The sequence below is a fragment of the Panicum virgatum genome, chromosome 2K, assembly GCF_016808335.1.
Source record: "Panicum virgatum strain AP13 chromosome 2K, P.virgatum_v5, whole genome shotgun sequence".
Classification (NCBI taxonomy): Eukaryota; Viridiplantae; Streptophyta; class Magnoliopsida; order Poales; family Poaceae; genus Panicum; species Panicum virgatum.
Window position 1 is genome coordinate 486,943 of NC_053137.1, and position 15,610 is coordinate 502,552.

General features: G+C 46.4%; 1 protein-coding gene across 1 annotated transcript; it reads right to left on the minus strand.

Annotated features, from left to right (window-relative positions):
• Positions 1 to 13,975: 13,975 nt before the first annotated feature.
• LOC120659152 lies at positions 13,976 to 15,610 on the minus strand. The gene has a single exon (XM_039937202.1). It carries the CDS (start codon positions 15,608 to 15,610, stop codon positions 13,976 to 13,978), a length of 1,635 nt encoding a protein of 544 aa, XP_039793136.1.

The following is a 15,610-nucleotide window of genomic DNA, read 5'->3' on the forward strand; positions in this document are numbered from 1 at the left end:
GGCTCCACGGGGGCCTCCACCACGCGGGCCGCCTCGTCGTCGGCCTCGGCGTCCAGTGGACCGCCACCGGCCTCCCGCTCCACGGCGCGCCCCCGTCCCCCGCCACGCTCCAGCTCTGCGTCGGCCACCGCTGCCTCGTCTTCCACCTCGCCCATGCCGACGCCGTCCCGGAGAAGCTGCGCCGGTTCCTCGCCGACCCCAGGGTCACCTTCGTCGGCTCCGGCTCCGCCTACGACTGCCGCATCCTCCGGGACCACTGCGGCCTCCACGTGGCGAGGGCGACCGAGCTGCGCGCCGTCGCGGGCATGGGGAACGCCTCCCTCGAGGACATGGCCGACCGCTTCCTCGGCTACCCCGGGATCCACAAGCCCAGGGATGTCGCCATGAGCGCCTGGCACGCGCCGCGCCTCTCGCCGGACCAGGTCGAATACGCTTGCGTCGACGCCTACCTCGCCTTCCGCCTCGGCCTCGTCCTCTGCCCCGACGCCCACGAACCGTCTCGCCACCCCCCCAGTACTCAGCACATTACCTACTCTTCATATGGGTTCGATGAGGAAGATGAGGAGGGTGATGGCTATATGAGCTACAGCGGGACGGGATCTCTTGGTGCTGCTGCAGACATCGACGACATCGATGGGGATTATTATCAGGAAGGCTGCGATGGGGATTATGATCAGGAGGATGAGGAAGGCTGCATTAATGGGGATTATCAGGAGGATGAGGCGGGCTACAATGGGGATGATATGGAGGATGAGGAAGGCTACAATGGGGATGATATGGAGTATGATGAAGGCTACGAGGAGTACACTACTGGGACTGGAATCTTCACTGATGACAGCAAAATGGATGGCTTTGGAGAGTTTGCCGGCAACGCCGACAACGGTGGTGGCTATCAAGCATGCGAGTACCTGGGCCACAGCGAGGTGGTGCTCGACAATGGGGAGGATGCACTTGCACAGGATGATGATTGGTATGATGAGGAGGTCGACTATGGGTGTGATCAAGATGGCGAATGAGTACTCTCTGATGCTGATGATCAAGGAGTAATGGTGTTGGCCGAGCTCAATCGGTGGTTGCAAATATACCTTTAATTTATTCTACGTCCTTTTTATGGAACTTGCTTTGAATTCGTGCTGAAGACAATGTATCGGGTATTTAGGTGCTTTTCGCTCGTGCTGTTTTTCCACGCTTGATATGCTAATTACTACTATCTGCCTGTCTGTTCTTGGATGACACATCGAATTTCAGAGATAAGACTACATGTAGGATAGCATATAGACATCATGCCTAGCTAGCTATGTATTGAATTTGTGAAATTGTGACGACGAAATTTGCTTGGCTGAGTCTGAGTGCCCTATGATCAAAGTTTAGTTGGGATCTTGCTGCTCGTATTTCAAGATTGGAAGTTTGGTTAGGATGCTGTCCTGTTCTTTGATGATATCTTTGCATCATGTGCATGGGCCAAATGTGCTCAAGTAAGACATGTCTGTTTTCATCTATGCATTGAATCATTATTGAGGCTTGATAAGTAGTAGTAGTGCTGCTGGCCAAATTCCTTTTGATTCATCATTGCACGGCGACGTACCTGTAATTCCGCTTCTTTTCCTGTGTGTAAATTTGCCTGTGTGTTTTTCTGTAACTTGCTTTGCGTTTAGCACTGGGGTGGGTAGGTGTTCTTCATCCATGCCGATTTTTGGGGCTGCTATGGGCTTGATATGTCTAACATCACTCTGTTGCTGGGCGATGGATTTGGATGGAAGGGATGAACAATGCAACTATGCAAGGTTACCTGGTACTGTGACAGACATTGCCCCTCGATCTGACGACGTGCTTGTTCAGTGATCAAATTTGGGGGTCTTTCTGATGCACATATATATGGCACCGACTTTCCTGATCATTTATCTTGACGCCTTAACGGAGCTACGGTTAGATGATGGGGTGCGGGCGGTTTTCGTTTGGCTTGGTTTGTGAGCACGATTTGCATGGTCTTGTGATCTTGTCTTGCGATGCTTGACTCTCTTGTTGGATACGAGAGAGGGTCTGTCAGTTTGGTCACTACTGTCTCCTGCTAACACAAATATCTTGATGTTGGGAAGTTAACTAGGATGCTTTGTGATGGGCACGATTTGTAAAGCATGCATGGATCGTGGGCCCCACCATGATTCGGGTTTAGTGGAGGTAGTGGGCTAGTAATTCGGGATTAGCGCAGGTAACTAGTAATATTAATTAGTGGGCTGTTACTCCATCATTAAATAAATGTACTTGGGAAAAATCGGGAGCAGATAAGGGAAACTGAAAGGAAAGGAATTTATTTTGAGGACTTGAAGCACAATACAGATACAGGACTCGTCCTTCTTTGCTTTGCCTATAAATACAAGGCGATCCAAGGCTCGCTCTCTCGTTTCTTCTATCTCCTCTTCTCCAATCGTCCCGATCTCCTTCCGTCTACTACTACACAAGCTGCCTCGCGGACGAACTCGCCGCATCATTCCGAGAGCCCTAACAGAGTAACAGGTGACGAGGTGTCGCCGGAGCCGGAGGCAGAGTATGAGCACGGCAATTCGTTGGATACCTGGAGCGAGTGAGCGATGACGACCGGTATGGGGAGGCAGCAGTCGTCGACGATCAACTGTATGACAGTATGTGCTCTTCTTTGTCCTACTGATGCATAGAAGACGATGGCGGTTCATCTTTTATTTGGTTTGGGTGTCTTTTGTGTCCATGGAATTTGATTTTGCTATCTGCTCGATCATATCATACTCCCTGGACGGAGGCGACTTTGTAATAATCACTGGTTGTTTCATTGCGATGAAGAAATGTATGTATCGAAAATGCCCCTGGATGATGTTTGTGTGCTTCATCAGCTAGTAGGAGACTAGGGAGTAATTCGACGAAGGCGAAACCATTTATTTGAGCCAAGAAAGAGTGCGCGCGACCTGCTTGTACAGTTGGCGAGGATGATGACTCTCAATCTACGCCTGAGGCACAATTTCTGCTTCATTTTTGTTCCTTTTTCTCAAACAGTTTTTGCTCAAACAGCTTCCAGCACAAGCTTATTATTATTACCGACGGAACGCAAGCGTATACATGGACGGAAACCCGACGAGGCCCTGTAGAATTTCTCGGTTTAGGTCCAGAAATGGATGGTAGAAATTGCATTGCATAGCCCAATGCAAATAACCTTGCCGGCCAGCCTAATTAAGAGGAGTTGGATGTGTGTCAGTGTGTGGGTGGTTCGTTGCACTGTTCAGCTGCGAGGGCGGCGAGCGGCTGCACGGTGTTTTTTTTCCCCCACCAGAAAAAAAATTATTTCAATGATTAACTTACTTTCTATGTACCTTTTTCTTCAGGATGTTAATTTTAAATTTGATAGAAATATAAACTCGAGCTTGGTGAACCAGCTTCCTCCCCAAGTAGAAGGAATAGTGCTTATTTTAGAATTCAAATGCCGGAGAAAAAAGCTCATGTAGCCTAGAAGTTGTACACGATAATTAACCGATGACCAAGTGGCAAGAGTAGAACAAGGATAAAAATGTAATAGTAGAAGGTGTTACTGTAAATAAATTGCTAATGTTTGCTTGATAAGTTGGCACATGGTCTCTATCTAACTTGACCATTGTTTTTATGCTATTTTGGTATTTTTCTCTTTTAAGTTCTGATCATTCTATGCAACTTATATATCTCTCTGATACAAGACATATAACTCTACATAATTAGTTAGTACAAAGTCTCTACATAAGTTGACACGTGCCTTACATAAATGGCTACATGATCTCCACCTAAATTAATTAATGCCAGACATATAGCATAAAGCCCATATACTGTTTGAAGAACATAAGTCGCTGTTAAGCGTGTACAACATATGATGCTTGAATATAAAACAACTCTTATTAACTATAGGAGTTATTTTGAGGATCTTATTATAATGATGAAAACAACAATGCACAAGGAATCAAAAATAGATAGGAGATGAGAAATAATGATTATTCAAAGCAATTGAAACATATTTAATATTCAAAGATGAGAACATATATTTGAATAAGTTGTAAACTATAAAACAACCACAAAATATATGCAATATTGATCTTGTTTCGTTGAGTTCGTCATAACGAATACAACGGTGCAAATGGATTCAAAAATTGGTGCCGGACGAGAGAGAGCAATAGCCATTCAAAATTTGTAGTTTCAAGTAAATATGTTCACATCATTGCTGATGTCATTTTGAAAGCGGCACATGTAATACAGGCAGGGGTCGTCGCCGTCCATGCATCCACGCAGGTGATGATGACGTGATGTCTGTACTAGCAAGCACTCACGAACTCAAAAGATTCTTGACTGTAAAACGTGCCCTTTGTATAGTTCCCGGTCAAAAATTTACGGGAGAACAAGGTCGTAGTATCTGGACAATTAATTAATCCACCCGTCGACAGGCGATCCGGCCGGGACAAGACAAAAACGTAGGGCCCGATTGGTTTTTTTGAAAGGAACAGGAGGAGCAAAGCTCCTACTGGTTATATATATTAAAAAGGAAAAGCCCGATCAGTAAAAGATTCAGGATGGTTCAACTAGATCCGCTGCGTGAGTCACTCTGCAGCGTGAGCTCTACACCTAATTGAAAACCATTCCTTAAAGGATCTATGTGAAACATGGCAATTCTATGTGGACAATGCATGCTTTGGGTAGGAGGTTGGATTTGCTCGTAACGTGTGGTTGTATACTTGTATGTACGTACACTTGGATCAAAGTTTATGGAATATATAATGTAAAGCTTGACTCTTAAGAAATTCATTGTTTGACTTCCATATTTTTACTCATTAAACTTTCCCATCCCAATGCTCATCTTTCTTGAGCTCTAAGGCGTTCTCCAACGCCTCCCTGTAAACCGCCCCCCACCCCACGTAGGGGGGGCTTTGGGGGGAGCGAGCCCTCCAACGGCTCCCCCCACAGCTCCCCCTATATAGAGGGGGAGTTGAAACTCCCCCCACGTATGGGGTGAGTTTCAACTCCCCCTATATCTCTAATCACACCGTTTTTTCACGATATTAATCTCGTTTGAGCCCCGTAACACGATGATAATACGTATTATGACAGTACAAATACTGTATGATTTTTTTAAAATTTAAAAATGTTAAATAAATAGTTAGTTAATGAGTGATAGTATATAGGGGGAATAGATATGGGGAGAATGGTTGGAGAGAAGGAGTTATAGGGGGAGGAATCTTTTGGAGGGAGGTAGTAAAATATAGTAAATAGTACGTTTGGGGGGAGTTGGATGGAGGGAATGGTTGGAGAAAGCCTAAAAGAAACAAGAGCATTTGTACGAGACTTCCTTGAATCTTGAAGAAATTGACTTTATTTCGGCTCAGAAGACCAAAACTAGAAAACTGCCAGTGGAATCATTATGTGAGTGTCAGCTGACATGCAAAGCACGAAGAAGCGTGAAGATGCATAAATGATACTCTCTTTTTTTTTGGTTGGGATTGTCAAACGAAACGAGTGAGGGATATCCAGAGTGGAGTGTAACACCCAAGTGTAATCCACTAGTTAATTAAATTAATCACGGTCATTAGTTCCAAACCATGCGACAAACCACCAAAAGGTTTCTGTCAGCCTGGGCCAGTTCAGCCCAGACCGGTCTGACCGGTATGGGCGACCGGTCTAGCCCGAGTTGGTCGGGTTGGGCCCCACAACATTTAAATCTCTCTCTCACTCTCTCACCAGAACACACACCCTCACCCTGCTCGGTTTGAGCCCGAGCTCTCCCCTCCCGTGTTCTCCTCCAAACCCTAGAACCCAAAATCTCCCCCTCCATTTGATTCCAAGGACTAGAACGGATCAAACCGGCGTGGGGAAGCTTCATCCCCTTGATTCTTCCCTTGGGGGCTGTGGATTCAAGCTCTCCACGGGGGAAAGCTCCATTCAAGGTATTTTGTTGGATATGAATCGATCTCCTTTTCTAGAAGGTTTAGGTGATATCCCCAGGTCAAAAGCATCCGTATGAACCCCCCGAACTAGATCCTAGATGGTATTTGGAGTTGGTGGGCGATTTTCGCCGCGCCAAGGAATCCTAGGTTTTCACTGGGTAGGACCGGTCTGACCGGTCGGAGGGACCGGTCTGACCGGTGTTACGGTAGGTTCAGTAGGACCGGTCTGACCGGTCTAAAGGACCGGTCTGACCGGTGGGGTGTGGGCTGAGAAGGTGAAAGTCGGCGAGGATAGCAGCGAACAAGGCGAACCACCGCCCGCGCATGGCGTACGCGGCGAAGGCGGCGAACGGCATGGGTGCAGCAGGAAGAGCGGCAAAGCAAGCGTTGGTGTCCGGCGAAAAGGAACCGGCGACAGCACGCGAAGGCATGGAGATGGCGGCGAGGAGGACACCGGCGCATGATTGCTTACTGATGAGGACATGACCAATACGCATATGACCAAGGCCCAAGCAAAGATAGAGTTCAAAGCCCAATCCACATTGAAGTCCGATTTATTCGCGAGTCCGGTTCGGACTGCAGGAGCAGGCCTCACGAAAACGGACGCCCAGGCCACATACGGGATCCGTTTTGGGCGTTCTATATATCGTTGGAAAGATAAGGAGATAAGCTTTCCAACCCAACTGATCCCATATCAAAATACGCTCGGAGTCGATGGGTATAGTCGAAACAACATGACGACCAGAATCTGCCTGGATGCAGCGACGCCAGTTTTTGGGCCCGAAGGCCTTGTATTCCCTAGGGTTGCCCGGCCACCCCCTTGGCCGCCCCCTAGCCTCTCTCTTCTATATACACAGCAGCCGCCATTAGGTTACTGGGGTTTTGCTTAGATTATTCTGTCGAGAACAGTTCCGCCGCCGTGTCGGTTTGTGAGACCCCAACTTCGAGATTAATCTTTCATCTGCAGAGTCACTTCAATTGAGCTGCGTTCTTTCGAGTTCTTGCTTGTGTTCTTCGTTGCGTTTGCAGGGATTAGCCTTCTTGGCGAGGTCAACCGGGTTGTGACACGGTTGATAACCAGAGGAGTTGTGGTGCTAAGATTGCTGGATTCGGGTCTTAGGATCTGAAGCCGGATCGGTGTGTCTCGCTCCGCCTACAACGAGAGTTATCCAAAACCTGACGGAAGATCGGGAACCCACGTCCCCATTATTTGGTATTCAGAGACTTAGGTTTACTGTCAGGTTTCACATCTATCTTTAGTTTCATCAATTTCGCCATTGTCCCACAGTCCACCAAAAAGCCCTAGAAAATTTTGTGTTCGTGCTGTTTTCCCATCCCATTAGCCCTTTTAAGCCATTGCATATTTTGATATTGGAGTCCGCATCATTGAGTTTGTGTCCATAGTCGTGGTCTTGTTGCTGGTTTAGATCGAGTTCTTAGATTGGTTTGAGTTTTGCATCGTGTCACCGTGTCCTTTTCCATTCCGTCATCACGTCCGGTTCGGACTTGTCTCTGTCCAGTTCGGTATTTTGTTGATATCTCTCGCATACGAACTCGGATTTTTGTCTTATAGTACTTTATGGAAAGCTTGTGAAATTATCTAAAACTTTATAAATTGTGAGAATTCCAGAAAACGTAGTTATCTGCGCCTAATCTGTATTGGAAGTCAATCTGTTAGTGACCCAGAAATTTCTGAGTAGTCTGTGTTTCGGGGTCAATATCTTCTACTTCCTTTATCCAAAAGAGACTTTCCATATATTGCAAAGAAAGAGAAAAGGAGGATCTACAACTTTCGTGTTGTAAGTTTTCGTGGTTGAGGTCTCTAAATTTGTCAAACAGCCTGTATAAGTTTGTGTAGCAAATCTGTAATTTACAGACAACAATTTTGTCATAGTGTGGAGTTGTCTCTTGCTCTTGTGGCACTTTTGAATAGAAAAAGAAAGAAAGAAAAAAGGCAAGTGCATAAAAAAAGCCGCACAAAAAAAAGAAAAAAAAATCAGAAGTGCTTACATCCTTTTGTGTCCTTTGTGCTTGGTATATGTCGCTTGCTTGCTTGAACTAGTTCTAGGAACACGTTTAGGCCAGCAACATTGATAAGTACTTTGGATATTTATTCAACTTTTGCTATCTGATTTTCAATTGTGCTAATCCTTGCTACTAAATAAAGCCCCCCGAAGCTCCACATATTACTTCAGATCAGTACACCCAAATGATCTTGCAATCTTGGTACCACTTCCTCACAGGTATCACGAACCAGCCACCGGTTGTACCATCCTCTGCTTTGTATTGGTAAGAACACTTGTAAGAGCTTGGTAAGACGTGCGAGATTGTGTTTCCACCATCCACATCCACATATAGTAGTTGATAGGGATAACCTTTTGTGTTTTCTCTTGTCTACTTACTAACAATGTCAGGAAGCACTGAGATTGCTCAACGAGTGTTGAGTTCTCAAATGGAGAAAGTGGAGCAAAATCAATTCAACAATTTGTTCCAGACTTTTTTTTGCCGTGATAGAACGACGTTGCCGAGTCATCATTGATGGTGAGACTTGCAACAACCTTGCAAGTTTAGAGCTGGTCGAGAAGCTTGGTCTGACCACAAAGCCACATCCAAATCCATACTACATGCAATGGGTAAATTCTTACGAAAAGATTAAGGTAACTGAATTTGCACATATTGAATTTAGCATTGGTTTTTACAAGAGTAGTGCTGATTTTGATATAGTACCCATGCAAGCATGTCATTTATTGCTAGGAACGCCATGGATTAATATAAATGATGTGGTACATAAAAAGGTTGCAAATAGATATTCTTTCAACTACAATGGAAGAAAAATTACACTATCTATGACCGCAACTGAAATTTTAGAAGCCGATCTTGAAAGAGCAGAGAGAAGAAAGAATGAGCCTTTTAGAAAAGAATGGATTATTTCAGATGTTACAGTACTTTCCTCTAAATCTGATTTTGTACAAATTAAAGATATCGTTTTGTCTTCTGTTGGACCTAATATTTTGCAGCATGTATCTAAAACAGAAGACAAGGTGATAGAGAATGAACAGATAATTGTCTCAGGTAAGAGCTCTCTTAATGTGCTGAAATTATCAACCACTCATGCTATAATAGAGCAACATTTAGTGGACACCAAATCTGAATTGACTTTGTCACATGATAAATATTCTACTGAATTTTGTGATAAAGAAGAGTTGTGTGATAGTTCTATGTTTATCCCTGTGCCACAACTTGTGAAGGAAACTGATCCTTTTGTTTTGGAACCAAAGACTTATGCTAAAAATAAACATTTGATTCCAATTGGTATAGAAAAGGATGAAAGGACATTGTTGTCTTCTTTAAATACTTTGGGTTATATAGAGTTTGATACTTTGTGTGCACTTAGTAGTTTGGAGGAGAAATTTAAATGTGTTGGATTGCCATGGTTATCTCGATGTACATATCACTTTATTGGTAATTATAATTGTAAAGGAGATTACATGGTGCATCGTGTTTATATATGTTCAAATCTGAAATCTCCTTTTGCTGTGCAACAATTTGATGAAAGAGAGGGCTATTTTAAGACTCATCCTATCACGCAGCGTTCCTCTTGTTCTTCTTTGTTTGTTTTGTCACAACAGGTTCAATTTCAAGAAGGGGAGCAACGCAGGATCATGTCAAGAATGGGAACAACTACTTCCGCAAGCATCAGCGACTTTGAGTCGAGGACGACTCAAAGCCAAGAAGGGGAGAATGATGAGGACATGACCAATACGCATATGACCAAGGCCCAAGCAAAGATAGAGTTCAAAGCCCAATCCACATTGAAGTCCGATTTATTCGCGAGTCCGGTTCGGACTGCAGGAGCAGGCCTCACGAAAACGGACGCCCAGGCCACATACGGGCTCTGTTTTGGGCGTTCTATATATCGTTGGAAAGATAAGGAGATAAGCTTTCCAACCCAACTGGTCCCATATCAAAATACGCTCGGAGTCGATGGGTATAGTCGAAACAACATGACGACCAGAATCTGCCTGGATGCAGCGACGCCAGTTTTTGGGCCCGAAGGCCTTGTATTCCCTAGGGTTGCCCGGCCACCCCCTTGGCCGCCCCCTAGCCTCTCTCTTCTATATACACAGCAGCCGCCATTAGGTTACTGGGGTTTTGCTTAGATTATTCTGTCGAGAACAGTTTCGCCGCCGTGTCGGTTTGTGAGACCCCAACTTCGAGATTAATCTTTCATCTGCAGAGTCACTTCAATTGAGCTGCGTTCTTTCGAGTTCTTGCTTGTGTTCTTCGTTGCGTTTGCAGGGATTAGCCTTCTTGGCGAGGTCAACCGGGTTGTGACACGGTTGATAACCAGAGGAGTTGTGGTGCTAAGATTGCTGGATTCGGGTCTTAGGATCTGAAGCCGGATCGGTGTGTCTCGCTCCGCTACAACGAGAGTTATCAGTTGGTATCACGAGACAGGTTGCTCACGGTACTCTGCTAATTTTTGGTGATGAATTACTCTTTTGACGTATACCTTGAGTTTTTACCGATGTTGTGTGCAACAACATCTCCTTCAGAATACTATGAGTGGGAGGATGCTATAATAAATTGTTATTCTATTGGTGAATTGCCGTTAAACCAGCTGGCTAATTTGGCAAAACGAAGCTTCTCTATTTCTGTGTCATTATGGTTCCGAAGAATGCAGCTGGAACATGGTGATGACTATTGCACTTCTTGGTATGCAATGAAGGAGGCGTTGCGCCGACGCTTTGCTCCTCCTTTTGAGCCAGAGAAGAATATATTATCAAGTAGTGGGAGTTCTGATTTGGTTGCTTCTGAATTTTCTTCTGCTACACCGTTTGAGAAGAATAATTCTACTAACCAGCCGGCTATCATGGGATTGCCTAGTGATATTCCTACAGCTACATCCATTGTTGGAGAAGATGTCCCATTGAATACTAGCATTTCAGATATTTCTTCTCCACTTGAGCAGCAGGCTGGAGTGCCTGAGCAAATCTCTATTGATGAGAGGGTGGATCTTTCTTTAGCATCAGGGCTGCATGCTACTGATTCTTCTTGTGATACTCAGCCTGACATTAAAATTGATGATAATGATGTTGCATCAAATGGGTTATCTATGATGGCACGGGAAGTTCACAGTGATGGTACAACTATTGATGTAAGAGGGCAGCATTCCAATATTTTTCAGTAACAGTGCATAGTCCAAGACAAGGTATGCAAATTAATTATTGATGGTGATAGCTTCACTAATGTTATTAGCTCAGATTTAGTACATGCCTTGTCATTATCTACATGGAGGCTTACTACGCCTCGTTACATGCAATGGATGAATCAAAGTGGCACGCTGAAAATTACTCACAGAGCGAGAGTAAAATTTTCTATTGGAAATTATATGGATACAGTAGATTGTGATGTTGCGCCGATGAGTGCATGTCATTTGTTGTTGGGAAGACCATGGCAGTTTGATGTTGATGCAACACATGGTGGTCGTTCCAATAATTATTCTTTTGTGCACAAGGGAGTTCATCATGTGCTGAAACCAATGCCGGAGAGTGCTATTAAGGCTGAGGTATTTGCTACTTCAAAAGTAAAGAAAAAGGTTGCTGCAATAACCCCAAAGCCGAGGACGGCTTTGCTTCAAGAGGGAGAGAATGATATGGATATGAGTTCCCAGATTATTGCTTCGTCTTCACATGACACTTCATCTGCTCTAAAGAATGTTAAGATGCAGGTTGCTTCAGCTGATAATGAACCATTGAGTGAACTCTCAAAGCCACGAACAGTTCTATTTGAAGCTGACAATGATGCTGTGGCAGTCAGGCCTATAACTGCGTCTTCAGAAAATTTCTGTACTCCTCAGAATATTTTGGGCAGTGATGTTTTGATTCCTCATATGAATCAGCTGGAATCTAATGTTATTGGTACAAAGGATAAGATCAAAGTTCTTGCAAAAGAAGCTCCTAAATATATTCCAAAGCCGAGGACGGTTTTGTTTCAAGGGAGCGAGGATGATGAGCCCATGGCTCCTCAAATTATTCATGCATGCAAGTCCGGTATTATATCAAATATGATAACTGGTGTTCCGTTGGATTTATCTCGTCTCAAATTTGGAGCTATTAATTTTGATGAGAAGTATAGCAAGAATATGGACAAAATTACTAGAGCTGATCTATCATCAAATATAATTTTTAGTGGAGTTAATTGTCACAAGAAAAGAGAAGAAAAGAAGGAGAGGAAATATATTTTTATTGGGGCTATGCAAGTGTACGTTGATGATGAGCTACCAATTTAATTATGAGCAACAGTTTTGTCCTTACTAGAAGAAGAACGTGACAGGCAAAGCTTCTGGAATAATTAATACGTGTCCAGGTTAGTTACCTGATAGTCAAAATGCTTTGTTAGATATGTCAAGTTGGAGCCAACTGTCCATTATAATATTTTAATGTCTGGTCTCGTTAGTTTGGGTCCTGGTCACGTTGTTTAGTGGGTCATGGGCCTCGGATCAGGAGTCCATGTGTTAGAGTCCTACGCCTGCATGCGTATAAAGGGCTGTTAATCAGCCGTGTATGAGATTAGATTAGATTGGATTTTATTTGTGTCTCATGTCTAGGGTTTCTCCTACGAACAGCGAGACGCCGTCCGATCTCATCTACCTTGCCGATTCTTCTGGATCGTGATTGGGAGCGTGATTAGGATTGTTTCTTGAGTGCGCTGCTCCGGATTCTTCAGTGGATCCCTACCTTCTGATCGTGGTTCGTCGTGGCCGGAGGGAAGCAGAGGAGGAGCACACGAAAGGAAACGAAAGGGAGTATTTATAAGCGCCTCCGCCTCGCTGCGCGTCCGACAGGCCTGCGCTGCGCGCGCGGTGAACCCCAGGCAAGAGGCTTCCAGAAGCGTGCAGCTGAACCCTGCCGCGTTGACAAACGTGCCAGTCTTATATAATAGGTGCTACTAAGAATGGCTAGCAACGTTTGGAAGCAAACCCGACAGTTGCATATATAATAGGTGCTACTAAATTAATGCCAGACATATAGCATAAAGCCCATATACTGTTTGAAGAACATAAGTCGCTGTTAAGCGTGTACAACATATGATGCTTGAATATAAAACAACTCTTATTAACTATAGGAGTTATTTTGAGGATCTTATTATAATGATGAAAACAACAATGCACAAGGAATCAAAAATAGATAGGAGATGAGAAATAATGATTATTCAAAGCAATTGAAACATATATAATATTCACACAAAATATATGCAATATTGATCTTGTTTCGTTGAGTTCGTCATAACGAATACAGCGGTGCAAACGGATTCAAAAATTGGTGCCGGACGAGAGAGCAATAGTCATTCAAAATTTGTAGTTTCAAGTAAATATGTTCACATCATTGCTGATGTCATTTTGAAAGCGGCACATGCTAATACAGGCAAGGGTCGTCGCCGTCCATGCATCCACGCAGGTGATGAACCTCCAATGGTGTGGCCACCGTAAAGGTGGAACTCAGTGACAAACCTCTGATTGTAGCACGTCGACTAGTCGACGTTTATGGTTGAGACAGTGGGCAGGGATCGAATCATCTCTTCTGAACACGAACGAGAACGACGCGGCAGATTGACTGGTTATCACAAAGGAAGATCTTCGCAGCGTTGACAAACGTGCCAGTCTTGTTTTTCGTTTTATTTTGAATGTGAACTTAAAGCCTTTCCATATGATTTTCTGCAGTCAATTCTCCCTATAAACCCGGAGGAATTTCAGAAGCTTAGATGCAAGGTAGCTTCATACCGTAATATGTTTATTTCTGATTTTCTTGTGTGGTTTCTTAATAGGATGTAAATTGCTAATGGAAGTTGCTGCATCCAGAGGATGGATGATATGTGTGGAGATTCTTTTGCCTGTAACAATTTCTTTGGAGAAATTTGCAAGCTTGAGCATTCCTCAAATGTTTAAACAAGAAATGTGCATTCCTGCTCTCCAATTTTTATTTGATTCTATTGCTGGATTTGATTGTTGAAATAGTAGGGCACGCATCGCCCGCCGAATGTTCTAGTACTCAAACATCCGCTGGCCCGACGGCTGCGGTGCCGTGACGACCAACATAGAACGCGCGCGTCCTGCGCACCAGTAGCACGGACACGAAAGCGCCAAGCACGGTCACGCCGGCGATGATGCTGAAGGATTCTTGGAAGCACCGCACGCCGATGCAGTTCTGGTCCGGCCGGGCTTGCCGCCGCACCTCAGTGTCGTAGAGGTGCCCCGTGACGAGCACGTTGAGGACGTAACATCCGACGGGGGTCGCCAGCGTGGCCCAGTTGCAGAGGGCCGAAAAGTGTCTTCTCCCAAACACCTCGGAGACGATGGTGAAGAGCACCGTCCACTGCGCTCCGAAGCAGAAGCCGATGATGAGCGCCGCGGCGTAGAGCCCGTCGCGCACGCCCAGGGCGATGAGCAGGTACCCCACGGCAGCGAGGAGGAGCGTTATGGTGAGCGCCAATGGGCGTGGCAGCTTGTAACGCTCGACCACGAGATCGGAGCCCAAGCCTGCCACCACGCGACCGGCGTAGTTGGACAGGCTCACCAGCGACGCAAACATGGAGACGGTGTCCTGCTTGTACCCCAGCGCCTGCCCGATCAGGCCCATGTTGTCGATCACCGTTAGCATGCCGCCGATGCCGCAGCCGGCGGCGATGAAGAGCAGCAGCATGTCTGCACTGAAAAGGGCCTGCAGGATGGTGTAGTCCTGGCCCCTCGCCGGCGGCCTGAACACGTCCTGAAAGAAGGACGACGGCGGGTTGGTGTTGACGATGCCGGCCGCCGGTGCCTCGCGAGGCGCCGAGGCAGATGTTGGAGCCGCCGTCGGCTGCACGTAGCTCCGCCGCGCTTGCACTAAGACGACGGCGAGCAGACAGAAAACGAGGATGGCGACGAGCACCAGCATGGCCGTGATGTAGGACGCGGACCGAGGCAACAGAGGCACCTTCAGCTCGACGACGTTCAAGACCACGAGGTAGAGGGCAACGACGACGGAGACGCCGAGGAAACCCCAGATCCCTCGGCGTTCCCCGCGCGTCCGCCCGTCGCCGCTCCCCGCTATCATTATGTGGATGCTCAAGATGAAGAGGAGCACGACGGCGGTGGGGAGCGACGTCAGGAGGAGCAGGAGCGCGGCGCCGTCCTCCGCGCCGGCGAAGGCGCGGTGGAGATGCGTCAAGATGGCGCCGCTCAGCCCAGCAAAACCCATGAGGAGGCCGATCACGACCCCGCGGTCGTCGGGGAAGTTGATCACCGTGGTGACGAGGGCGCCAGTGCTGGCGAACGACTGCGAGTTGGCGGCGACGGCGATGTAGAAGCACATGAGCCCCGCTGGCGGACGAGCCGTGCGGCCGGATACGGAGAGGTACGCCATGAGGTAGCCCAGCAGGTTCGTGGCGGCGCCGACCGCCTGCACGACCCACGCCGGGGCGACCTCGTGGAGGATGCCCGGAAGCACGCCGAGGCTTGCGCCGAGATTCTTGAAGAAGGCAATATCCCTGAGCGTCTTTTGGTCGTAGCCCAACGACGTCTTCATGGCGTTGGAGTAGACGGCGAAGACGTAGGCGCCTCCGCCCACTGCCATGGCGAGGATAGCGGCGAACAAGGCGAACCACCGCCCGCGCATGGCGTACACGGCGAAGGCGGCGAACGGCAT